The sequence below is a fragment of the Bos grunniens genome, chromosome 11, assembly GCF_055505025.1.
Source record: "Bos grunniens cultivar Pamir isolate PY7600 chromosome 11, Bosgru_T2T1.0, whole genome shotgun sequence".
Taxonomy (NCBI): Eukaryota; Metazoa; Chordata; class Mammalia; order Artiodactyla; family Bovidae; genus Bos; species Bos grunniens.
Genome location: NC_141175.1, coordinates 97423752 through 97449005, shown reverse-complemented (window position 1 = coordinate 97449005; position 25254 = coordinate 97423752). Strand labels below are relative to the sequence as shown.

The 25254-nt window shown below is 51.0% G+C and overlaps 3 protein-coding genes across 11 annotated transcripts; 1 reads left to right on the top strand and 2 right to left on the bottom strand.

The window, feature by feature from the left end:
• Positions 1-618: 618 nt before the first annotated feature.
• DOK1 (docking protein 1) lies at positions 619-3735 on the bottom strand. Of its 2 annotated transcripts, none has more exons than XM_086327725.1 (5): positions 3413-3735; positions 2764-3063; positions 2526-2619; positions 2118-2302; positions 619-1892 (listed from the first exon to the last, which is right to left on the bottom strand). In XM_086327725.1, exons 1-5 carry the CDS (start codon positions 3470-3472, stop codon positions 1080-1082), a joined length of 1452 nt encoding a protein of 483 aa, XP_086183851.1. In that variant the 5' UTR covers positions 3473-3735; the 3' UTR covers positions 619-1079. The 2 variants fall into 2 exon arrangements, with proteins under 2 accessions (XP_086183851.1, XP_086183852.1); XM_086327726.1 differs by having other exon boundaries at positions 2526-2615; positions 3413-3531.
• Positions 3736-4184: 449 nt separating this feature from the next.
• Positions 4185-22184, top strand: LOXL3 (lysyl oxidase like 3). 6 transcript variants are annotated; one of them, XM_086327722.1, is made up of 16 exons: positions 4185-4361; positions 4749-6273; positions 7938-8101; positions 8714-8928; positions 15774-15830; positions 16457-16516; positions 18718-18934; positions 19168-19348; positions 19481-19635; positions 19882-20049; positions 20184-20346; positions 20551-20794; positions 20890-21005; positions 21085-21221; positions 21329-21440; positions 21623-22184. In XM_086327722.1, exons 2-16 carry the CDS (start codon positions 5961-5963, stop codon positions 21694-21696), a joined length of 2376 nt encoding a protein of 791 aa, XP_086183848.1. In that variant the 5' UTR covers positions 4185-4361; positions 4749-5960; the 3' UTR covers positions 21697-22184. The 6 variants fall into 6 exon arrangements, with proteins under 6 accessions (XP_086183848.1, XP_086183843.1, XP_086183844.1 ...); XM_086327717.1 differs by lacking the exons at positions 15774-15830; positions 16457-16516 and having other exon boundaries at positions 4230-4361; positions 5925-6273; XM_086327718.1 differs by lacking the exons at positions 15774-15830; positions 16457-16516 and having other exon boundaries at positions 4252-4361; positions 5949-6273.
• Positions 22131-25221, bottom strand: HTRA2 (HtrA serine peptidase 2). Of its 3 annotated transcripts, none has more exons than XR_015137335.1 (8): positions 24716-25221; positions 24388-24592; positions 24104-24298; positions 23792-23861; positions 23500-23707; positions 23295-23364; positions 22593-22688; positions 22131-22491 (listed from the first exon to the last, which is right to left on the bottom strand). XR_015137335.1 is itself a non-coding variant. In XM_086327730.1 (8 exons), the coding sequence occupies exons 1-8, from the start codon at positions 25219-25221 to the stop codon at positions 22326-22328; spliced, it is 1377 nt and encodes a 458-aa protein (XP_086183856.1). In that variant the 3' UTR covers positions 22131-22325. The 3 variants fall into 3 exon arrangements, 1 of the variants encoding a protein (XP_086183856.1); XR_015137334.1 differs by having other exon boundaries at positions 23500-23605; XM_086327730.1 differs by having other exon boundaries at positions 23500-23605; positions 23829-23861.
• Between the last annotated feature and the right edge of the window lie 33 nt (positions 25222-25254).

The window sequence follows — 25254 nt, the reverse complement described above, 5'->3', positions numbered from 1 at the left end:
AGGTTTTCCGAGCTCATGACAAACAAGTAGGAGTGAAATCTAAGCTTCATTTCAAAGCCTGTGCCCCTCCCATCACATTGCAAGTCCCATCAGCCTTCAGACAGAAAAGTGGCTGGTGCTTGCTACCTACATGCAAACTGTGTGTGTGTGAGAGAAAGAGAGAATGAGAGACAGGGGAGGGGGGCATCCTAGAGCTGAGAACGGGGGAGAGGGTGGTATGAAAAAGGCCTGTTTTCCCTCCCTGTTCCCCTTTCCTCACACCCACCCAGCAGCCTTGTCCATCCACAGAATAACTACCATTTGTAAAATGCTTATTCTGCACTTCAAATCAATTAAGTACTTGAGAAATTTAACTCCTTCCATACAAAAAAACCTGTGAGGTTGTGCCTATAATTAAGGGCAACAGGGGAAACTGAGGGTTACCGATGTTATACCCAGGGCCTCACCCACCCCAGGTGGGCCTAAGTGGACCTTTCAGACTCTGAATGGTCACCCCCTCCCTGGGGCCCTTTCCTCCTTCAGTGGCCCCTAATGCCTTTCTGGTTCTCCTAACCCCGTGTCTGCCCAGTACATCTTGCCCCTCTGTCCCCTTTATGACTGTTCACAGACATAGACCTCTTAAATCCAAACTGACTTTAATGAGAATAAAACTTACCCCCCCCAAAAAAAAAAAAAATATATATATATATATGGTAAAGAACAATGAAGCGGGAGGGATCCAGACACAGCTCAGTGTCTCCCTTTACAAGGAGACATACAAGCCTCTCCATACAAGCCTCTCAAACCATACCTTGTCTGACCAAATACCCTTTTCTATAGTTCTGCTCCAGCAGCTATCCCTTCCTTTGGTGGGGATGATTTAGAGGTGCTGGCCTCCCCCAGATCCCATCCCTGAGCCCCTTTATGACTCTGTCCCGCTTCCATGACTTCTTGGGACAGATCATCCTTCCCTTGACTCCCCTTGTACCCCGGTCTCTGCACACAGGCCCCTCTGGTTCCTGCTGGTTCTAACAGGTTTCTTTGATCCCGTGCCCCTTCCCCATGGTCCTCCTATCGGCAACCTCAGCTTCGCCCAGTTCTCACGTGGAACCCTCTGACTTGGCCCCAGTCCTGTTAGTCACTACTCCAGAGAGCCCACAGTCCCAGCTCCCTGAGGCCCCGCTTTTCTGGACCTGGCTGTACAGGGCAGTGTCTGAGCTATGGCCTTGGCTGCCACTGCCAGTTGCAGCACCAGATTCAGATAAGGCCAGGCCCTGGGGCTTGGGAGCTGGAAAGGGCTTTGTGCTCCGAGGGGGTGGCACAGCATAATCATCCGTGGCAGGGTTGTAGGGGAGCTCATAGCCCTCCTCCTTCACCCGAGCCTGGCACCACCACGCATCCTTGGGCTCCTGAGGCAGATCATAAAGGCCCCGGAGAGTGGCTGGGGCCAGGCCCTCAGGTTCATCATAAATGGGGTCTTCTTTAGGGTCTGTCAACTTGGCCTTTATCAGCTTTTGCTGCACATGTTCACACAAGTCCCAGTAGAGAGCTTTCTTTAACTGTGTCCCCTCCCCTGCCCGAGCAGGGGTGCTGTCCAAGGGGTCTGAGTACAGGGAATCTTGGGAAGGGCCTGGAGGAATGCGCAGGGAGTCTAAGGGTTCAGAATACAGGGCTGGAGGGCTTCCTGGGAGCTCCAGGGGGGCCGCGAGGGAAGCCAACTTCCCGTCTGCCACTTCTCCTTCATGGGAATCAGCTCTGAGAACATCCTGCCCCTGGCCAGCCTTTCCCTGAATCTTCTGTCGGTGGATAGCAGTCTCGACTGCCTGAAAGATGTCATTTCCCTGTGCCGTCTGGAAGGTGAAGGTTCCAGGGCCGGAGGGACAGCGGCGGCCAGCCTCAAAAGAGAACATAACCTGAAGAGGATGTAGAGGGAAACACGTTACCAGGAGACATCAGAGGAGGTGAGTCACAGGGCTAGAACTAGTTAGGGGACCTACAAAAAAGAGACCACTGGAAAGGGAGGTTGGTCATGGTCTAGGCAAGAAAGAGTTATCTAGAGTGCAGTCTCCCACCTTCCTGTCCACCCCTCCCACAGGTGCCCAACCCAGTCAGCCAGTCCTGTCTTGACAGCACCCTACCTTGTCACGGCCATAGCGACGCAACAGAGTGTAGGGCCAGAAAAGAAGTGGCTCCAATATCTGCCTCTGGGCCCCCGGGGCCAGAAGAGTCAGCCTCTCTGCCTCCACTCTCAGCACATAGGAGCCATGCAGGCCACAGCGCTCGGCGGCCTCAGTCTTCTGCACCGTTACCCAGAACTGGGATCCTGGAAGGAATATACAATTAGACTGGGACCCGGCCAGGACTGGGGTGGGGGAAAGGAGAAGGGAGCAGGTTGTAAACATACACACACACACACACACACACACACACACTCTCTCTCTCTCTCTCTCTCTCTCTCAAGCCAGCTCTCAGGAGCTTCCTACTTCCCCTCCTAGGACACCCTTTCTTTCCACCCCATCCCTGCTGGGGCTTTTCAGGCCATCTACCTTCCCAGGAGGGGCTATACAGCGAGTTCTCCAGCATCTCCAGGGCGGAAAGCTTGGGTGGGTTCTCGGCAGGTGCCAGGGCCCAGCTGCCTTTCTGGGGTAAAGAGAAGGAGTATGAAGGAGGCTGTGATTCTCTCACCCCGATTCCCAGGGTCTGAGCCAGCCCAGTTCCTCTGCCGCTGTAACTGCTCCCACCCCGCCTCGCCTCTTGGGCCCAGTGCAGCCCCGAGCCCCTCACCGGAAAGGCGTTTTGGCACAGCGTTTGCACCCAGGCTGCACTGGACGGCGCGTCGGCCGCCAGCAAGTGGGATCGCTGTGCGGTATCCAGGCGAAAAGCTGCGGCGCCAGGCTCAGGGGGGCTCTCCACTGCCACGGGGGCCACGCTCACACACTCTGCCAGACGGATCACCTTGCAGTCCAGGCGGCGCGAGCTCCCTCGGCCACCTCCAGAGCTAGACCCCTTGTGGTCAAAGAACTCGAGCCGCGCGACACCGTGGGGACTGGCCGGGTAGAGAACCGCCCAGGTCTTCCTCCATCTCTGGGGAAAGAGCCGAGAGACGCTGGGGAGGGAGCGAACAAGCACTGGCTGCCCGGCCCCGACGGGGGAAGGAAAGACCCGCGCGGGCCGATTTCAACACCAAGGCTTCCCGATCGCTGGCGAAGTTTCTCCTGGAGGATGCCGCTCTGTCACCCCAGGGCTGGAGAGGCATACCAGGAGGCCGGCGGACACTACTCCGAAGAATGTGCAAAGCATTTTAGCGGGAACGTCACGGGGCTCTCCGGGTCCCGGCGCCGCTCCCCTACCCGCCGCGAGCCCCCTCCCTCCGTTTGCGCTCAGTCGCCCACCCCTAGCTCTGATGGGGTTCAGCAACCCCTGCCCACACTACCTTGGTCCCGAAACGCTGACTCTGCAAAAACAGCGGCCCTTCCATCACGGCCCCGTCCATGGCCCCCGGCGGTTCCTTCCGCGCTTCCTGGCCCGGCGGGCCCGGAGGCGGGGCGGGGCGGGGCGGGGCTCGCGGGAGGCGTTCCCATCCCTCCCCAGCCTCAGCGAACCCAGAAAGGGGAGGAAGGAGATGGGCCAGAGGAAGGGGAAGGGGTACCACCTCTAGACCCCCACCTCCAGCCCTAGGTCTCACTCTAGTGGCTTCACCGAGAGAAACCCCGTGACTTCGGTCAGAGGACTCTGGCTCTTAGGCTTGGGGGCTGCGTACAACGTCAGATGCTCAACGTGACATCAGAGTGAAGGCCGTGACATCATCTAGAAAATGCCTACGGGCACCCTGGGGCATTGGAGGGACTTTCTGGGCCTTCGAGGCTTCAGTTCCCCGGACCTGACCCGACCCCTGCTCCGCGGGAATTCGGCTATTTACGATCCGCAGAGCCGGGGACATGGGGGAAGGGCTGGGGCTGGGGACTGAAGACTTCCCGGAGCTCGGAGCCGAGTCGCCGCACGGGGCGCAGCCCGGGATAGTCTGCGGCCCCGTGGCCTCCTGTGTGTCCAGCTCTCTGACCGCAGCTGCCCGGCACCCAACCCGCGGGAAAAGAGAGCTTTATTAAACAAGCTGGGAGGGGCGAGGAGGGGGGCGGGAGGGAGATTGAGCGGCGGCAGCGGCCAGCTTCAAGGAGGAGGGGAGAAGAGGAGGGAACTGGCCTGGGAGGGATCCTGGGAGAAGGCGGAATGTGGGAGGGCTCAAGGGGACGTGGGAGGAACGAAGAGGGGGGGCGGGGGAGAAAGAGGGGCAGTCTCCCAAGTACTTTTTTTTGGAAGTCCTAGGATTGATCTACAGGACCAAGACTCTTCTCCCAGCCGCTAGGGTCCCCGTTCAGCCAAAGGTAGGGGGAGTCACGCTCCCGGTGGGAGGAAGGAGAGTTGTAGATGGAGAGGATGATGGAGGGACCTGGGAAAAGGGGTGATGTAGGGTAGAATCAAAGGAAAGCCAAGCTACTGAGGGTTGTATAGTCAAAGAAGACACAAGAAGAGTGGGGAAAGGAAGCAGATATTGGGGAGTGGGGCTACAGGGTGTTCCAAATAGGGCATCCGAAGTGCCCGAAGGCTAGGGGCTCCTCTGTGAGGCCCTCTCCCTGGGTCCCCAAGCCTAAATGTCCCCAAACAAAGCTTCCCTGTTGTGTTGTTTGTCTGAGTTGGGGGAAGCATGGGGCAGGGGTTGTGGGGGGGCGGGTAGGGGGAGCTCGCTGTAAAGGAGCTGTTCTCCTTTACAGAGGGAAGGCCTTGGCTGAGAAGCCGACTAGTGCTCTTGCCTCCTGCGGCCCCGGGAAAGAGATGGCTGTGTTGGCAGGAGGCTTGGACAACCCCACCCCACCCCACCCCACCCCCACCTTGAGGCCTGGCCCTTCTGGGCCCCTTGACCCTGCAGGGCATGTAGGATGTGTACCAAGTTCTCCAATGCATTCTGGTTCTCTGCCTTTTCTACCTGGAATCTGCCCAGAAAGGACTCTCAGCTTGGCTGCCATTTAGGGGACCTGAGATCTGAGGATGCCCTAAGCCCCTTCTTGCCTGCCTCTTTCCACAATCAGTAACTATCTGTCCTCTCTCTGACTGGCTGAACAGGATCATCTGGGTCCCTCCTGCCTCTGCTCCTTGGCTTTTGTCAGTCCCTCTCCTCCTCTTTGCCTTTTCATGAGGTTCGTGGGGTTCTCAAGGCAATTATACTGAGTTTCAGTAAGCTCTGGGAGTTGGTGATGGATAAGGAAGCCTGGCGTGCTGCAGTCTGTGGGATCGCAAAGACTGAGCAACTGAACTGAACTGAACTCCTCCTTACTCATTGCCTGCCTTTCTCAGTTGCTCCCTAATTCTGTGTGCCAGACTCTCTCCTGATCCCCTTCTGTCCATTTTCAACACACTCTCTCTCTCCGCTGTCTGTTTGGTCCCCTTTTATTCCCACAGTTTCCCTTCCTCTCACATCCTGTCTGTCTGGGTCTCCCTCTCTGTGTCTCTTGCTCGGTCTCAACCTATTTATCTTGATGGGCCTCTGATCTTGGTCTCTAATCTCTGTCTTTTGATCACTGGGTGTCCTTGACCTGTGAATCGGGATATAGACGTGATGATAGCAGAACTAGGGAAAGGACATTATGAGACATAACAACTAATAGTGAGCGTTTATTCTTTACAGAAGGGAGGGAGAGCCTTCTCTCTCTCTCTCTTTTTCTCTCTCTTTCTCTCTCTCTCTTCCCCCCGCCCCCCTCCCCAATCTGGGTGTCTCAGTCTGTGCCTCTGTTACTCTGTATTTCTCTTCTTACCTAGTATGTATTTCTTTCTGTCTCTCTTAACCCCTGGGTCCCTCCCTTTCTGTCACACTGGCTCTCTGTCTCTGGTCTTAACCAGTGTCTCTTTTCCTCTCATGACCTCTCTCTCAGACCTGGGCTTCTCAATTTCAGCTTCTCTCTCTCTGGGGCACCCAGGCCTTCCCTGCCATGGGACCTGTCAGCGTTTGGCAGTGGAGCCTGTGGGGGTTGCTGCTGTGCCTGCTGTGCAGTTCGTGCCTGGGATCTCCAACCCCATCCACGGCACCTGAGAAGAGGGCTGGGAGCCAGGGGCTGCGGTTTCGGCTGGCTGGTTTCCCCAGGAAGCCATCCGAGGGCCGTGTGGAGATACAGCGGGCTGGTGAATGGGGCACCATCTGCGATGATGACTTCACGCTGCAGGCTGCTCATGTCCTATGCCGGGAGCTGGGCTTCACAGAGGCCACAGGCTGGACCCACAGTGCCAAATATGGCCCTGGAACAGGTGAGCAATGCTTCAGGCACAGCCTAGGTATTGCCAAGGTACAGCCTAAATGTATGGGAGGGAACAGCCATGGGGACACAGAACACCAAGAACAGCCAGAGTCAAGTACACCTGTGGAGGAGAACATACAGCTGCATGAACTTAGGCTGATCAATGCCTTCTCTGAGCCTCAGATGCCCCCATGTGCAAAATGACTAGATGATCTGTAAGTTACTTTCTTCTGCCAAAGTATGATTCTACAAAGCCACATGCAAAGACAGCCTGACGCAGATGAGCCCTGTATGATTAAAGTACAGCTGGTTTCATGGGAAGCTGAGAGCAGGTAAATGATGTCTGGACGTCCCAAAGACAGAAGTGATCACAGATACTGCAGCCAACAAGATCAGATTATAATTTAGAGCTGAAACTGACAAGCTGGGCTTCCAAAGACAAGTATAAACTTTAAGATGTGGTTAGTAGGGGTTTAGGAGCAATTCTGAGACCTGGGGGCACTTGCATTGTATAAACTCACATTGGAATTGGTAGAACTGGTGCAATCTGCAGTTAACCCCCAATTCCCACTGGTTAGACCACATCTGGAATAAAGCATCACTTTAGATGCCACATTTTCAAACAGACAGTAGAAAATGGAAGCACTGGGCATTTCCTGGTGGTCTAGTAGTTAGGACTTTGAGCTTTCACTCCCGAGGGCACAGGTTTAATCCCTGAATAGGGAACTTAGGTTCCTGGAAATGGAAGTACTTTCAGAGGAGAGCTACCAGATGTAAAAGATTGGAAGCCACGTTTCAAGGAGGAATAGCTGAAGAAAGCAGGGATATTTGACATGAAATGAAAAAGCTTTGGATAATAATTACATCATGGTTGAATTCAAACTTGAAGACAGTCATTTGACTGAGGGACTTTTTCTGGGTGGCATCAAAGGACTGAATCAGACCTGGAGTGGAGGAAAGTAATAAAAGAATCTCAATAGTTTGTGATAGTTCCGATAGCCTGATGGGGCAAGAGGTAGGTATCCCAGCAGAAGCTGGGTAAGTCCTGTCCGGATATGCATGAGGGTTCCCTGCACATGGCCCTTTGAGGGGCCACCAGTTCTGAGAGAAAGTCAGTGATACTCATTTCAGTTTGGCTCAGGTCAAGAGAAGAACACGGGGCAGCATGGCAGCACAGAGCAGTCACATGGGAGAATGGAAGGCTGAGGTGAAAGGATCTTACGTTTCCAAGTCCTACAAATGGCTCAAATCCCTAAGCCCTCATGAATTGGCTGTATGGTCCTAGGCAAGTTACTTCACTTCCCTGAACTTCAATTTCTTTATACAAAATGGTGATAATATCTTCCAGCAGCTCTGTTCTAAGAATGATCACATATGTACATACCTTGGCAGAGTGCCTCACACACACTAGGCGGCTATCACTGAATGGGTAAGGACAGATCAGAACTTCAGTGTTGACTCTTGGGTTTTTTATTCACCCTACCAAATTCTTGGGTATCCCCAGAACACTATCAACCGTCCATCAATCCTATGCTCCCATTCCTATTCCTTTCCAGGGTCCCCTGTCCCTTCCCTACCCATTATCTTACCAGGTGTGAGGCTTCCATGCTCTCACCAACATCCCCATGCTACTTCTCCAAGCCTCTCTATCCCCTTATCTCCCCTCCCACACAGGCCGCATCTGGCTGGACAACCTGAGCTGCAGTGGGACTGAGCGGAGTGTGACTGAATGTGCCTCCCGGGGTTGGGGGAACAGTGACTGTACCCACGATGAGGATGCTGGGGTCATCTGCAAGGACGAGCGCCTCCCTGGCTTCTCAGATTCCAATGTCATTGAGGTCTGTAGTTCATAAACACACACACACACACACCACCCAGGACGGCAAGACAGAAAGGGCTGTGGGGTGGTTATATGTGGAGATACTAGAATGTAGGGGATCCCATGTGCCCAATGGGATAATTGGGGTCAGTGGGAGACTGGGGGAGTGGGCAAAATGATAGAGCTCTGAGACACTGCATAGTCCAGGTTTATTTTAGCATTAGCATTCAAGTTACTAAGCCTGGCATGAACCTCTCCAACTTCATCCCTGGTCCCCAGGGCACCTGTGCTCTCTCTCAGCTCAGATATTCCTGAGGGAACATTTCACTCTTACTTTCTCTTACTTCTTCAGTGCCACTTCCTCCTTAAGTGTTCCCTCAGGCTCCAAGCAGAGTTAGATGCTCCTTCCCCAGCTTCTTCTGGACCCTTAGTCATTTCTCAGAGCCCAGCAAGTCCTCACACTCTGGTGGCTGCACCACAGTCAGTACCTCACAGAGCGCAGGCCTGCCTCTCAGCCCCATCTCGCCACTGGGTTCACAGCAAGTACACTCAATCAGGGTTTCTTTAGAGTGGCCAGACGTGTGAAAGGTGCCACTGGGATGCCTTCCTCTGCTTGTGGCCCCCTCCCCAGGTAGAGCATCACCTGCAAGTGGAGGAGGTGCGACTTCGGCCAGCTGTTGGAAGGGGCAGACGGCCCCTGCCTGTGACTGAGGGACTGGTCGAAGTCAGGCTTCCGGATGGCTGGTCGCAAGTGTGTGACAAAGGCTGGAGTGCGCACAACAGCCATGTGATCTGCGGGATGCTGGGCTTCCCGAGCGAAAAGCGGGTCAACGTGGCCTTCTACAGGTGAAGCGACGTGGGCGCTGGTGCAGCAGTCTGGAGTTGAGGGGTGCTTGTTAAGGAGCGGTGTTGAGGGACCTCCGAAGGGGTTGGTTCACCTGGGGAGCCGGGGGAAATCTGGAGGCCTCGGTGAAACTAGAGAGTTGAGAAATCTTGGACCATGAAGCGGCCCCCTAGGCGGATTTGCTGCGGGGACCAGCGAAGCTCTGGCCCCAGTGGCCAGAGCCGGGGCGGGGCGAGCGGCGGCGGTGGCGTCGGGGCCGGCGGTCGGCAGGTGGCGTCTCCGCGCCCCGGGGCCAGAGCTGGGCCTCGCGGGGCCACGCCCAGCGGCCCGGGAGCCCGCGGGTCAGAGTCGGTGGGTGGGGGTAGCGACCACGCCCCGCCGAGGCAGTACCCGGGCGGGGCCTAACGCCGTGAGTCTGACGGCGACCGGCCCTGGGCGCCCGCGGGGCGGCGGTCCCATCCTGGCCGCCAATCCCTGAAGGCCGGAGGGCGCCGGAAGAGGCCGGGGCCCTTCCCTGGGTCCCGGCGGCCCACTAGGCGTCTGTGAGCGCGAGAGCACTCAGGACTGCTAAACTAGTTTTCCAGAATATCCTTCAGCCCTGGAGGCCGGCCCTCTCCACCTGCACTGGAGCCCTGGTGTAGGCGCCGGCTTCCGGGACTGTATCACATTGGGGACCGGCTCTTTGCTTACTGCGTCTCGCTTCCCTGGAGCATCTAATTTGGCCGTTTTAAGAAATTTTGAAATCTCTATAATTTAAATGATTATCTTCTTCAGCTGTTCCTTAGACCAGTTTTGCAGGAAGAGCTCCTAACATCTGGGTGACCTTCTACTAGGCACGCTACTTCGGATGTGGGGCTGATCGGGGCAGCCTACAGCATAACAGCTCTTTTTAATGAAAGCATCTAGATTTTGCACTGCCTTTCCGTTGAGGCAGCATCCCACTGCTCTTATTGACCTTGTAATCACCTAAATTAGGTCTTCCCTCCTCCTTGATACTGATAGAGCAGCCTATTTGAACCTAAATCTGTTGAGTTTACCCTATGAAATGTTTGATACATGTTCTCATGTTTGATACATCATTTAAAAACCATAATGATCCCATGAGATTATCTTGAATCTTGACATTATTTTGCACTTGTCATCCCTCCCTGCCCCCTCTGTTCAATAGATATGATAGCTATGCCTCCTGACGTCATCAAAGTGACTGTTAAAATGTGTTGAAATCTTTAGAACCAAAGTCTAACTCCTCTTATGAATCCTCCAGATTTACATCAAACCTTTAATCATTAGTTGTGAAATGTTTTTTCAACAGTTGGGACAAACTGAACACTACATTGATACAGCCAACATTTCATCATCTTATCTGTAATGAGATTATAGGAGACTTTATTAGTCTTTTGCTAAAATCCACATACACTATGTTCACAGCCATTCTGCAATTTTAGGAATCTTAAAGGAAGTCATGGTGGTTTGATTGAGCTGACTTTTACTGAAATCCTTTTAGATTTCTAAGGATCACCATATTTTTTCCTCAATGCTCACAAACTTTCTACTTAATGACTATTCTAGAACATAAATTATCTGTAAATTGGGGAATCCTTTTCCTCCTTTTTGAAAGTCAGTACATTATCCAGCCTCCAGTCTTTTCCATACTTGCTGAAATTTTTTTTGCCTTGGCTCTGAGAGACATCTGAAAGTTCTTTAGGCCCCAAGGAATATACTTTCTCTGGTATAGCAACTCATATACAGTTGAAAACATCTATGTGCTGTGCTCCTCTGCTGTTATCTACCTCGGGCCTATATTTCCCTGTGCTTGTTCTTTACCTTCCCAGAACCAAATCCAGGTTCTGAAAGATTAGTGCGACTTAAATAGCAGGCATTTCAGATGAAGAGGGTAGCATGAACAAAGGTATAGAGAATAAACATTTATTGAGTGCCTATTGTGTGCCAGGGACTGTTGTAGACACTAGGAATTCAACAATAAACAACAACAACAAAACCCCCAAAATCCTTGATCTCATGAACTAGGGAAGAATCAGGAAAAAAGTAAAATTACAAAATGTAAGGATGGCAAAGAGTGTAATAGGTAAAAATAAAGCAGGGAAAATGTTAGGAAGTGGGACTGGAATTGCAGTTTTAAAATAAGTCAGAGGAGGCATCATTTGAGAAAATATTTATAGGGCACAATCTATGCAAAAATCTTGATGAGCATCTCCAGGAAGAGGCATCATAAATGAGAAGATATCAGAATGAGGGGTTAGGGGGAATTCTTGTCATACTCCAGGAGGCCACTGGGGCTGGAGCTAAGGGAACAAGGCAGAAGATGACAGGAGATGTAATTTAGGAGGAGATAAGGAAAGAATGAGGAGCCAGATCATGTAAGGCCATTTGAGAGACTTTAATTTTTACTGTGTGAGATGAGGTTTTGAGCAGAGGCGTGACATCTGTCTTCCACTTTTTGTGTATTGGGCTGTTTTGTTAAGAATAGACTGTAAGGAATGTGTAGAGTCAAGGAGGCAGGGAGACTAGTTAGGCAGTTATTGTCTCCTGAAAGCCAACTAAAGAAAGTGAGAGGTGATGTGACCAGTGAAAGTGGTGAAAAAGTGATCAAATTCTGTGTTGAAGATAAAGCCAACAGGATTTGCTGATGGATCCATCGTGGTATGAGAGAATGAGAAGAATTAGGGATCATTCCAAGGCTTTTGGCCTGAGCTAGATATGGAGTTGACCTCATTTGATAAAGAAAACAGTGAGTGGGGCATATTTTGTGTGGGGATGGGAGAGTGGAGATTGTATATTAGGAACTTGTTTTTAGACCAATTAAATTTGAGTTGCTTTAGATACTGAAATGGCGAAGCTATTGGATATATGACTCTAGAGTTCAGTTGAATTAAAGCCCTGAAACTGGACAACATCACCAAGGGAGGGAGCGTAAATAGAGAAAAGGAGGTGCAGGGACTGAACTCTAGGGAGTTTAAACATTATGAGGTCAGGAAGATAAGGCAAAATGCAAACAGGGAGGTGAGGTAGAAAGAAAACCAGGTGAGTGTGGAGACCTGGAAGCCAAGTAAAATGTTTCAAGGAAGAGCAAGAGGGATCAACTGAGTCACTACTGCTGATGCATCCAAAAACATGAGGACTGAGAAATGAATAGGATTTAGTAACTTGGATGTCATTGTTGACCCCAACAGAGATGAAAATGAATAGGAAATTTTGAAAGACAGTTGACTAGAGTAGAAGATTTTTGTTTAGTCACTAAGTCATGTCCAACTCTTTTGTGACCCCGTGGACTGTAGCCTGTAGGGCTCCTCTGTCCATGGGATTTCCCAGCCAAGAATACTGGAGTGGGTAGCCATTTCCTTCTCCAGGGGATCTGCCCAACCCAGAGACTGAACCCATGTCTTCTGCACTGCTGAGCCACCAGGGAAGCGAGAGAGAAGATGTATACTGAGAAACAGTGGAAGAAAAATCTGAATGGATAAAGTACGGCTAGGAAATGGAACAGTTTTAATGCCAGAGTGGAGAGTTTTACCTTTATCCTATGAAAAATTAAAAAATAAAAGTACTTGTATGGGACAGTGACAAAAATAAGGCCAGTGTTTTTAAAGTTCGTCTGATAGTAGTGAATTGGAAGAGGAGGTTCTAGACGCAGTAAGAGTAATTAGGAAATATAAAAATGAAGCTGACTAGGAGGATGACAACAAAGAGAGAGGAATGAATAGAGGTAGGATGACTGATAGAACACAGAAAATAAAAGAAGAGATAACTAAAATGATTCTGAAACTGCTCAAGAGAAGGATGGTGCCTGGCATCTCTGGGCTTTAAGTTAATATGAGCTAGCTTTAGACATGGGCCATCCCTGGGAATTTTGAGGCTCAGGAATTGTCCCTAAGTATGCACAGACTCAAGAAAACTTCAGAAATCAGGAATATATGTCTACATATTGGAATCTCTTACCGAGTCTGGAATATGAAGGCTGGAAAAGGAGATATATATTAAGTACAGAGTTCATTCTTAGTAGGGAAAGAGATTACAGTGGTCCTGGGAGATTCTGTGATGAGAATTTGATGTAGATATTCCTTCACAGGTCAAGTCAGACAGAGGGAGACTCCTCATAGGTAATGCAATTATAAAGGCTAGGCAGGATAGTTATAAACAACTCTGCCTTCCTTGGAGAAAGAAGATGCATCTGGTAGCTTTTAGAGGAAGTTAGTAAGATTTAGAGAATAAGAAAATCATAATGTGATGTATCATATTTCAACTTTGATTTGGTACTTCTACCCTAGAACATGTGAAAGTTGTAGAATTTTAGAAGAGGAAAAGAATGTACAGATAACTGAGCCATTTAATGCCTTTTGGCAGGCAAAGAAATTGAGGTTCTAAGAGCTTAAGTGCTATTTAAGAAGACACTCTTCTAGTTCATTTCAGATATTCTTGTTCATATTCAGATATATTCACTGACAGATATTTACTGAGCTCCCACTGTTTGCCAAGCACTGCGCAAGGTGCTGAGAATACAGAGGTGATGAGAGAGTTGATTTGGCACCAGATCATAGAAGACCTTGTAGGCTATGGTAATGATTTGAATCTTTATGATAAAAGTAATGGAAAGTGATGGAAGTTTTTTAATGAGGAGGGCTGTGAGAGAACGTGATCAGGTTTGGGGCTCCCACTTTGACTGCACTTTGAGAATGGTTTAGAGAAGAGCAAGAGCAAATGGATTAGAGAGTCATTCAGGAAGGAACACTGGCAGGACTTGGTTACGGATTGACTTTGGGAGCCAAAGAAGAGAGAGATGTCAAGGTTGATTCCTAAGTTTCTGGCATAGATTTTGCTAAAACAATTAGACCCACATTAAATTTTAGGTAATTTTGAGATATCTAAGTAGGAACATCGAGAAGGCAATGGGATATACAAGGTTAGATGTAAATGAGAACATATAAAGAGAGGATGTGAAGTGAGAAGAAGGCCTTAAAGCTCCAAAAATGTAAATAACTATATAGAGGAGGAGCCTGCAAAGAAGACCAAGAAAGAGCATCCAGAATTAGGACTCAAATAAAGCTAATGGTGTTGTGACAGCTGCTGTCAGATGCTACCAAGAGTCAGTGGTATGTGAGACAAAAAAAAAAAAATCTAGATTATTATCACAGAGTGATGGGTGGGGAAAGACAGAAAGGACTGGATTAAGGAGTGAGTGGGAAAGATGATGAGTGTTGACACTACTGAAAAGTTTTTCTACTAAGAAGAAATGTGGGCTGGAGTGTGTGTGTGTGTGTGTGTGTGTGTGTGTGTGAGAGAGAGAGAGAGAGAGAGATTTGAATATGTTTAAAAGGATTCAGTTGAGGGAAGGTTATGTGCAACTTCTCAATTGAAAGAGAAAGGATCCTAGGGGAAGGAATTCAGAAACATTTAGGGGTGGTGGCTTTAGAAAAGAGAGACAGATATCAGCACTGTCCTTAAGTGCCAGGGCCTCAATGTAACCTGTATTTGCCTGATATATATTAATAATTATATATACCATATAATTATAAAGACCTTATAAAGTTCTTAAATAACTAGAGAAGTACTTCTAAATTTCTAGATAATACTACATTTTTCTGAGTATTGTTACATGATTTCTCTTGGTTACTGGTGAAAGAAAGTGCCAGATACATTTCATTTCAGACATGTTTGAGAAAAAAACATTTGGAGAAGACATTTTTCACTATACTTATCTGATGAAAGGTTCTAAACTCTTAGCAGTGTCTCAGGAAAGGGACCCAAGAGTTATTGTAGACTCTTTGCTAGGAATGTTGAATGTATTGGATGTTTTGGCAAAGATCATCCTCAGGAAGAAGCCAAGGTAGGAAATACCAAGCAGATTTAGCCCTGTTTAAATCTATATATTAAAATCCTTGCATATCTGCACGTAATATACCACATCCAAACATAACTCAAGAGAAGCAGCAGAACAGAACAGACAGGATAACTAAGAGGATAATGGGGAATTCCATACATTTTGTAAAGACAGACAAGACCTGCATTCATCTATATATAGTTGGACAGGACAAAGAGTGGGCAAAATGAAAGTCTTTGAAATCAAAGGGAGAATGAGAGGAGAAACAGACCTAGTTTTCATTCATCAGACTTAAGGTAACCTCCTGAAGAATAAAATAGGTCAAATATTTAGGTCAATTAAGAAGAAATAAGGTTTTAGACCTTAATTCCCTAGAAGTAAGTCTGGGAGATGAGCTGTTTGTGAATGACTAAAGCATGTGGGATTTAGTTTAGACAGGAAGGATACTGTCATCCTAAGCATCCTGGCCTCATGCTCCCCCAGTCAGACCCAGTCAATGTCCCTTGCTGTCCAGCCTTGTTCCTTGGTCCTCGTTCACTGGCCTCGGACCTGGATATGCCAGAAGCCAGAGCGCATCCAGAAAAAAAATAGTCAGCCTCCCTAGGTGTGACCAGGCCAGTTCTCTCTCCTTGCCTAGTCAGTCTGGCAATCCTAACACCCGTCATTTTAACCTGTCCCCCCAGCCCTCCCCCAGGTTTAGAGCAGCCCTAATATCAGTCCAAGAATCCTGTTCCCCGTCTGCCTTAGCCTGACTTCTGTGGGTCCTGGTACAGGGTCTCTATCAGCCCCGAGTCCACGTCCTTCACCGCAACTCACCTGTCTAGTTCATGTGCTTCTGAGGCCAAACAGCTGTGAAGGGTAGAGCCTTGGGGGCATCTAATGCTATAAGATCCTGCCACCAGGAGACCTCTAACTGCTAAAACAGAAATCTTGCCCCTGGTCCCTGTTCCACCAACCTTTCCCACTTGGTTCTAGACTGTTCCTGACTCTGCTGTTGTCTTATCCTCACAGAAAGTTGAGGAAGCGAGCGGCCAAAGCCTCGGCCCGACGCTCCAAGCCCCTTGGAAGGTAATGGGGCAAGAGCCCCGGGACCTCCTGCTCATCCCTGTGGCCCCAGGAGGTGGATGGATGGAAGGCAGCCTATCCATGTCCATCCCAAAACCCAAGCTGATGAATTAGGGATATGGCTGGAAAATGGCCATTCCTGGAGGGAGGAGTGGGGAGGCAGGCATGCGGGTGGGTAAGTTTTGATTTAGGAAGCACAAGGAGGAAATAATATAGGAATGACTAAGGAGACACCTCCGTATCTTTATACTGCCCCCAAATAGCTTGGACTCCAGCCTCAGCCACCTGCATGCTTCCTCCCCCCACAACTCCTAACCTCCCTTCATTCACCTACATCCCCACACTCTCTCCTCCCTCCACTATTCCTCTCATCTCCTCTCCCCTCCACCTGGACTGACATCACCAGATTTCTCATCACTGTTGCTGAATCCAGAGAGCAGCATGTATTCCAAAAATACAGTTAAGTGGTATTCAGCAGTGTATGTGGAAAATCTGACTGCCTGCTTTGCCCCTTCCCACGCTCTGCATGAAGGGTCCTTCCTAGAGACAGAAAGAAGAAAGAATCCTTTGCCTTTCCCGGGTAATGCACCTGACCACTACTGCCACTAACTTCTTTCTCCTTTTTTCAGACCAGTCACCAAGCTTAAAGCCAAACCCAAAACCCGAATGGGCAGGGGGCCTATTAAGAGGTAAATAAAGTTTAGGCTGGGTGGAGAGGAGAGGGAGTGCCAAGTGATGAGTCGGGGGCATCGGGCTGTGGTTAGGAAGGGGTCCAAGAGACGCCTCCACAAGGAGGTGGAGGAGCAGCAGCAACTGTTACAAGCCACCTTACAGATGATTCACCACAATGTAAAGTAAGATCGGCCCTTTTGTTTGGTTTTTTTGTTGTTGTTGTTGGGTTGTGGTTTTTTTTTTTTTTGGCCCATATGTTTTTTGTCTGAGGAATTATGCTCGTCACAGGATTTTTGAAAAATCTCCATAGAAGTTCACCCATTGACTCCTCTTGTTCCACATGCTTATTTACCTTCCCCCAGCAGATTTTAGGAGATACTCTGGCACTCTTGTCCTTCAGATGCCATGCTTGCCTCTCGCCCAAGGAGTTAAGTTTCCCTAAGGGATCAGTGTTCCCATCCTACCTTTATTAATTGTTAAATGGAATAAGTGCTACTGGGTTGGAAGTGAGACTCAGGATCCCCTGTGGAACCTTTCCCAGGGCAGGAGTCAGATGACAGTCCTGGTCCTCTGGCCCAGTTAACACAGTTAGGCTCCCAGTTCCATCATTTTCCTTCTGGGCTCCTTCAGAACCCCAGGGAACAAAAAGCTTCCAATCCCAATGACTGCGTCTCACTTGGCTTCTGAAGGCAGTTCGCGCAAGAAAAGTCCCCTGGAGAGCTCCTTCAGCAGTGTGTGAGGGGTGGAGAAGTCGGCCCTTTCTACTGTCTCCTCCTCTTTTCACAGCATTCCAGGATCACTCAGGGGTCCCAGGCACCGCCCCCCCACTCCCCAGCTCCTCCCTCTGGTGCCTTCAACAGGCTTTGGCATTGGAGGGTGTTCCCATAGTGCCCTTCCAGCTTAGGGTTGTCTTGCACAACATGGCCATACTCTGGCCTTCCCTGACCCCCACATTAAAGCGATGACCTCTTTCACTTTTATTTTCAGCCACACAGGACTTTGAAAGAATACTAAGTCTCTTTGAGCTTCAGAGTCCACTTATCTTGAGCTTCCAAAGGTATTCTGTAAAGTCTCCAGGCTTCCTTTGTCTGATTTGTCTATAACTTATCCCTCTCTCTGTGTCTTCCTAGCCAGTGGCTTCAAATCATCATCTTCTCCTCCGACATCAAGTAATAGAGCACATTACTGTAGTAATTCGCCACCAGACCACCCTCACAGGCCCACCCCACCAACACAAGGCCTCATTGGTTCCTTCCCTCTCTGGGTTCAAACAGGCTGTTCTGGGAAGAAAGCACTTCTCTTATTTCATGGCTCACTGCCTTGAAATTTCATTCCCTTCCGTTGGTGTTGATAAGCAAGTCCCCTCATTCTCTCTAGCATCTCTCTGCTGTGTTTCAAAGTTTTAACGTCTCTAATTTAGTCCCATTTTCCTGCTCAGGTGGCTATGGAACATTCTTTCTGTTACATTTAAACTACGGAAGCATGGACTACCTCATTAAAGACTCATACAGTTCAGCTTTAGGTCTGGGGTTATCCTTACCCTTCAGTTGTTCACATTCACTCTCCTTCTCTGGTCATGTGGTCTCTCTTTGTCTTGCATTTGTACATCTTCATTCCTATATATACCAGCTCCAGTCTTTCCTGTGTTTCACCTTCTGGTCTGTTCTTCCTGTAACTGCCCATCATCCTCTGGCCTGGAAGCCCCTCTGGCCTCTAAGAAGCCATGTAGACCCAAGACTTACTCACTTCTTTGCATCCTGACTCATTTAGTTCTTTCAGTCGCAGCGTAATAGAAAGATCTGCTTACTCTGGCCATTCAGGCTTCCTGTTAGCTACTCCCTCCTGCCTATCTCTTCCAGATGGTCAGTCCTGGCTTCCTAATCTCTTTGCACAGCAGCTTCAGCCTCCACTGGGGCCAGCTCCCTGAAACCACACAGAACAAGGTCTCTGTCAGGCAAGTCAAAACTAGCCTTCCTTCCCACAGGGTTCTTCTGTTGCAGAACATACCCAAGGACCCCCCTGTTTGGGCTCTTTCAGCCTGGAAACTCCCCATTACCGTTGTCTCTTTGTCTCTGTGTTTTTGCAGAGAAGAGAAGAAGAAGAACTAAAGCGGTCATGAAAGGTTGGGGGACGGTGGAGGCATGGAGCGGGAGGAGGGCTGCAGGCAAAGAGGCAGGAGCACTGTCTCACCCTACTGCTCCCACTCCTGTCCCCCCAGGCTGCTGGCCCAGCGGCAGCAACACTCCTTTGGTCTGCATGGGGTGGCGTGCGTGGGCACGGAGGCCCACCTCTCCCTCTGCTCTTTGGAATTCTATCGAGCCAATGACACCACCAGGTGCCCGGGGGGGGCCCCTGCGGTGGTGAGCTGTGTGCCAAGCCCTCTCTACGCAGCATCCAGTGGCCAGAAGAAGCAACAGTCGAAGCCTCAGGGGGAGGTGTGTGAAACACTATGACCTTCCCCACCGCCCAGGTGAAGAACCCCATAGCCTGGCCATCCCTTGATTAAGCATAGTTCTGACCTTTGAGGACAGAGAGGAACCTTCCAGGGGTTGGGCCACAGACCTGAGCCCACCTGCTCCCTCCCACCAGAATCTCATTGATTTCCCAGGTCTACTGTCTCTGTGCTGATGTTCCCATTCACTGCTGCCCACGTCTCTCTCCTGTACAGGCCCGAGTGCGTTTAAAGGGCGGCGCCCACCCAGGAGAGGGCCGGGTAGAAGTCCTGAAGGCTGGCACGTGGGGCACGGTCTGTGATCGCAAGTGGGACCTGCAAGCAGCCAGCGTGGTGTGTCGGGAGCTAGGCTTCGGGAGTGCTCGAGAGGCTCTGAGCGGTGCCCGCATGGGGCAGGGTGAGGCGGGCACAGGTTGGAGGGAGAGTGAGGTAGGAGGTACATACTCCTGGAGGGGTACATTCCTTAGGAAGGAGACCCCTGGGCAGACAGTAAAGTTAGAACCTCCCGACCTCTGACTTCTGACCTTAGGCATGGGTGCCATCCATTTAAGTGAAGTTAGATGCTCTGGACAGGAACTCTCTCTCTGGAAGTGCCCCCACAAGAACATCACAGCTGAAGACTGCTCGCATAGCCAAGATGCTGGCGTCCGATGCAACCTGCCCTACACTGGGGTAGAGACCAAGGTCAGTCACTCTTTCCCACCTTGGTTCAGGAGTCTCATGTCCTATCCAGTCCTGCCTGGTCGTGATGCAGTCTGATGGCCCTACTGCCCACTGCCCCAGGCCCCGATCATCCTGCAGCTCCCCCTTGACGCCACCACTTGCTAGCCCTGTAAGTGCGTCTGAATCACCATTCAGCCACGGGCCCACTGTGGACTCCCACTACTCCACCCCAAAAGCTTCCACAGCACTTCCATTGCGTCACTACAGATCCGACTCAGCGGGGGCCGCAGCCGACATGAAGGGCGAGTCGAAGTGCAAATAGGGGGACCTGGGTCCTTTCGCTGGGGCCTCATCTGTGGAGATGACTGGGGAACACTGGAGGCCATGGTTGCCTGCAGGCAGCTTGGACTGGGCTATGCCAACCACGGCCTACAGGTGAGTGGGAAGGAGAAGGGAACCAAGGCTATTGCCTCCAAAGGTTGTGTCTGGGACACAGGTCTGCCAAAATGAGTCCCTTGGCTGGGGAGGCTGGATGGTGGCCTCACAAAAACACCTCTGTATGTCCCCAGGAGACCTGGTACTGGGATTCAGGAAATGTGACAGAGGTGGTGATGAGTGGAGTGCGCTGCACAGGGGCTGAGCTGTCCCTGGACCAGTGTGCTCATCATGGGACCCATGTCACCTGCAAGAGGACAGGAAGCCGTTTTACTGCTGGAGTCATTTGTTCTGAAAGTGAGTCAAGTGTAGGGTGATGCAAGCCAGGGAGGGGAGGCTCTGGGTCACCTCTTTGCAGGAAGAGCTGCAATCTGGAGGGGTACACCTTCCCTGTGGAAAGCCAGTCTCACCCCAGTTTCCTGGGGGAGGGGGATGGAAGCACTCCCACCTGTCCCTGCCCCTCACCAGTGACGTCTAACTCTCCTCCCTTCCTCGGTGCAGCCGCGTCAGATCTGCTGTTGCACTCAGCACTGGTGCAGGAGACCGCTTACATCGAGGACCGGCCTCTGCACATGCTGTATTGTGCTGCTGAAGAGAACTGCCTGGCCAGCTCGGCCCGCTCAGCCAACTGGCCTTATGGCCACCGGCGTCTGCTCAGATTCTCCTCCCAGATCCACAACCTGGGACGTGCTGACTTCAGGCCCAAGGCTGGGCGCCACTCCTGGGTGTGGCATGAATGTCATGGGTGAGAGGGTCAAGTAGTAGAAGGGCAAGACCACTGGGGAAGAGGTGAGCCTGCTGGGGGCACGGAAAGAAACAGGGATCCCCTTGTCCCCACAGGCATTATCACAGTATGGACATCTTCACTCACTACGATATCCTGACCCCCAACGGCACCAAGGTGGCTGAGGGCCACAAAGCTAGTTTCTGTCTAGAAGACACCGAATGTCAGGAGGGTGAGTTGAGGCCTAGAATAGATGGCACTGTCCTCATCTCCACAGCCTTGCCTCGCATGACATATGCTCATCTCCTCAGATGTCTCCAAGAGGTATGAGTGTGCCAACTTTGGAGAGCAGGGCATCACTGTGGGTTGCTGGGATCTCTACCGGCATGACATCGACTGTCAATGGATTGACATCACAGATGTGAAACCAGGAAACTACATTCTGCAGGTGCCGGGGCTCTGAGATTTCCAGTTGTTGAGTGGGAAGAGTGTTTATTAAAGACACCTTTGGATTTGAGGAATGCAGCTCATTTGTTGGCTTTCTCCTACTCACAGGTAGTCATCAACCCCAATTTTGAAGTAGCAGAGAGTGACTTCACCAACAACGCCATGAAATGTAACTGCAAATATGATGGACATCGCATCTGGGTGCACAACTGTCACATTGGTATTTGGTGGGAAGAGAAGCCAGAAGGCCTGGGGGTGGGAGGGAAAGGCCTTCATTCGCATCTCCCTAGGTTGTTTCTGAGTCTCCCCACCCACTTCTGGATCTCCCAGTCTCTCCACTTCCACCCGCCCTTCCCCATAATGGGTCTGTTTTCCTACCCAAACCACCTGTTCACCTTGCAGGGGATGCCTTCAGTGAAGAGGCCAACAGGAGGTTTGAACGCTACCCTGGCCAGACCAGTAACCAGATCATCTAAGGTGCCACCACCTTCCTCTGCAGACCACCACTGGCCCCTAACGGCAGGGGTCTGAGGCTGCCATTACCTCAGGAGCTTACCAAGGAATCTTTGATGTCGGCAGGCCCACAGCACTCGTCCGTTGTGCACTGCGGATATGGAACCATCAAGCAGAAATCACTGCCCTCTTTCTTAGGCTAGCTGTCCTGATCTGTGGCCAGGCACGGGGCATTCTGCTCCCAGGCCCAGCACAAAGCCAAGCACGCCAGAGAGAGGCGCACCTGACTGACTACCCAGGACACCAGACAACAGCGGCTCGTTTTCTTGAATAGGGAGGTCAGAACGGTTTAACTCCAGCATCTCCCCTCAGTTCTGGAAGACAAAGCTTTACCTCTAGCCTTTTTGTGGGGGGAAAGAGCAGTGTTCCACCCTTCCCCTCATTTTTCAGTATGACATGTTGTTAGGTATAATTTTATTTTATATAAAAAGTGTTTTTGTGATTCTTCAGAGCCCAGGAATTGGTGCTGGTAGTTGGAGGGACCTGCCCCCCAACTGGTTCAGTCAATCCTCTTGTCCAGGTGCCCTCAGAGCCCAAGCCATGAAACCAAGGTTGCAGTCCGAACAGGAGCCTCCTCCTCTTGCTGGTTCATTCATTCCGTGACTTCAGGGGTCACATATAAGGTCAGAGTTTCCTGTCCTCGCCGGATCCGCACTGCCAGTTGGGATTGGGTTCGAACAGCTTCATAAATATCTTCAGCATTTTGTACCAGCTGCTCCCCAATGGCCAAGATCACATCACCAGGTCGTAGACCAGCCCTATGGCAAAAGATAGAGAAATAAAGGAGGGACTAGATGGCCCAGTTCAAGGGCACATACACCCCACCCATCTCCACCTCCTAATGCAGCCTCTCCCTCACCGGTGAGCAGGGGAGTCCAGGATGACTTTATGGATGAGCACACCATGCTGAACATCAGGAAAGCTTGGTTCTCGAAGCTGTAGTTCAGCAAGGATGCTGAAAGGACACAGATCACTCTGTTAATCACAGGGCACTCTCCCCATTTGGGGTTTGCCTCAAATCCTTCATCAGCATGCTGACAAGTGGGTGAACAGGGCATGCACTAGATCCTCTTGATACAAAAACAATTCACTTTCTGCCTTCTAGCAGTTAGGACGTGGAATTCCAAGTGACACACAGGGTTAAATCAATAGCACTAATGTCATTCTAGAATCCTAAAAGAAGCTATAACTTTAGGAAGTGCTATAACTTTAGCTTAACCTAGAAGGATCAATGTGATATTTAACTATATAAAACAAGAACAACATAAAAACACGGGATTAGGAAATCAAGTTGGCAGGAACAGAAAATACTCATAGGGAAGCCACGTCTAGAAGGTTGGGTGTTGTAAATCTAAGCAATAACAGGATGGGAGGTATGCAAAATAGAGTGAGGTGAGAAAAATCAAGATAATGAGAGAGAACAGCTCTTCTGATAGCTCCAAGAATGAGGCAACTCATCTTAGATAAAAACAGAACTAAGAACGAAGCTCAACAGAACTGCCAGGTACCCACCACGGGTTACACTGATGGCCCTACGTGTCACTACCCCTAAAGCTCATACCTGGGAGTCAAGGTCAGCATCATCACCCCAATGTAGCGGCGCTGGGACCCACTGATTCCAAACCAGGAGTCTGTGTTAGAAGGACAAATGAGCCCCACCCAGGTATATCCTTACTTCCCCTCCTCCTCCCAATAGACCCCTCTCCAGCAAACCCTCCCCACCCCTGCCACTTAAAGAAACCCCTTTCCCCGCAAGCCAGGCTTACTCTTCTTTTCTCCACGATGCAGAAACTCTCGAAGGCGATCAGAAGGGATGGCAAAGGAGATTCCAGATGTGACCTTCATGGTATTCACCCCAATCACCTCCCCATCCTGTTGGGACACAGCCCACTATTCTCTAGCCCAAACAAATAATAGGAGATGGGGGTACCTGAGCAAGAGTGGCAGGGAGTTTTAGGGAGATCTAGTTGGATTCTGGGAGACAGCCAACAAGAAACTGCTCAGAAACTTGACCAAACATCGGTGAATTAGGGAAAACCCACCCCTTCCCATACTGACCTGGGATAGGGATTCTTGGAAAGGATGTCACACTCACCAGGTTGACCAGGGGACCTCCAGAGTTTCCAAACTGCAGGACAAGGAGAAAATATGGGAGAGATCCAGGGACTCTATGCCTCGGGGCACAATCAGGATGTAGACACTTTCTCCAAATCCTCTCCTTTCCCAGCCCGTGAAGGAGTGGCCACAGTTTTTGCGACCCAATCCCGGTATATAGGCTCATCCACCATCTACCACCATTGGTGCCTGTACCACACACCCCCTCCCTCCTCCCCCAACCTAGTCTCTCATTTCTCTCATATCAGGACGCACATCAATAGCTGCATCAGTCTGGATATACTCCACATTGGTTTGGGGAAGGCCCAGATCTTTGGCTGGACGCTGAGCAGAGCTGACAATGCCGGAGGTGATTGTGTTCTGCAGTGCAAAGGGACTTCCCATAGCAACAACAAACTCCCCTTGCCGAACATCAGCTGAGCGTCCCAGGGGCAGCGTAGGGAGAGGCTCCTAAGGGAGAATGGGTACAAGAGACCTGTCATCTGGAGATGTGAACAAATTCACAGCCCCAAGCAGATATGGCCTGCCCCGACCCCCACCTTGGTCTGAATCCTCAGCGTGGCTATGTCTGCCACAGGATCCACAGCTGTGACCACGGCCTCATACGTGTCGCCGCTAGGCAGCCTTACACGGACTCGGCGCCGATCAGCCACCACATGGGCATTGGTAACGATGAGTCCATCGGCAGCCACCACGAATCCTGAGCCATTCGAGATAGGGACTTCACGGCCCGAAAAAGGGTGCCTGGAAAAAGGGGGGGGGGGGCGGGGCGAGGGGGAATACGGATGTGAGGAGGCTCGGACCCATCCTTCTTGCCCGCCCTCTAGCCCGCGGCTTCGGTGCCTTAGTGTTTACCCCCACCGTTACCTGCCCAAGATCTCGATATAAACCACGGCAGGGGCAGTCTTCTCCACTACGTCCGCGATGAAGTTGTACTGGCTCCGGGGAGAGGTGGGCGGCGAGCCAAGGACCGAGGCGAGCACAGCCGGGGGACCCCGCCCCCCGCCCCAAAACAACAACAGTACTGCCCCTCCAGCGCCCAGCGCCACCGCTAGCCACACGCGCAGACGGGTTCCAGGAGTCCCTGAGTCTTCCGGGGTCCGGGGATCTGGGGTCCCAGCGATCAGCCGTGCTCGGAGATCCGAAGTCCGGGACCTCAGGCATGTCCGTGGTTCAGGGACCCCCACAGACAACCGGGCCCTGAAACTGGGGGTCCCATAAGTCACTCGGGTCCGAGGGTCAGGAGTTCCTGACGTCAGCAGGGCCCGGAGGTCAGGGGTCAACAGGGGTCCCTTTCCCCAGCGACCCCCCCACAAAGCCCGCCATCCCCGGAGGCTCCAGCCAGCACCCCGCCCCGCCCTCAGTGCAGCCATCAGCTCCGCCTCGGCGGCTTCCTCGCCCGCCCA

What these genes read in the sequence shown, in the direction of transcription:
- HTRA2 (XM_086327730.1), bottom strand. Translation starts at nt 25,221, where the DNA reads ATGGCTGCACTGAGGGCGGGGCGGGGTGCTGGCTGGAGCCTCCGGGGA. An exon ending in GAGGTCCCCTGGTCAACCTG is followed by an intron (nt 23,606 to 23,828) that starts GTGAGTGTGACA and finishes GTGTCCCAACAG; the next exon opens with GATGGGGAGGTGATTGGGGT. An exon ending in CTGGACTCCCCTGCTCACCG is followed by an intron (nt 22,492 to 22,592) that starts GTGAGGGAGAGG and finishes CTTTTGCCATAG; the next exon opens with GGCTGGTCTACGACCTGGTG.
- LOXL3 (XM_086327722.1), top strand. Translation starts at nt 5,961, where the DNA reads ATGGGACCTGTCAGCGTTTGGCAGTGGAGCCTGTGGGGGTTGCTGCTG. An exon ending in CAGATTCCAATGTCATTGAG is followed by an intron (nt 8,102 to 8,713) that starts GTCTGTAGTTCA and finishes CCCCCTCCCCAG; the next exon opens with GTAGAGCATCACCTGCAAGT. An exon ending in CAGGAAACTACATTCTGCAG is followed by an intron (nt 21,222 to 21,328) that starts GTGCCGGGGCTC and finishes TCCTACTCACAG; the next exon opens with GTAGTCATCAACCCCAATTT.
- DOK1 (XM_086327725.1), bottom strand. Translation starts at nt 3,472, where the DNA reads ATGGACGGGGCCGTGATGGAAGGGCCGCTGTTTTTGCAGAGTCAGCGT. An exon ending in GTCAGCGTTTCGGGACCAAG is followed by an intron (nt 3,064 to 3,412) that starts GTAGTGTGGGCA and finishes CTCTTTCCCCAG; the next exon opens with AGATGGAGGAAGACCTGGGC. An exon ending in GTATAGCCCCTCCTGGGAAG is followed by an intron (nt 2,303 to 2,525) that starts GTAGATGGCCTG and finishes TATTCCTTCCAG; the next exon opens with GATCCCAGTTCTGGGTAACG.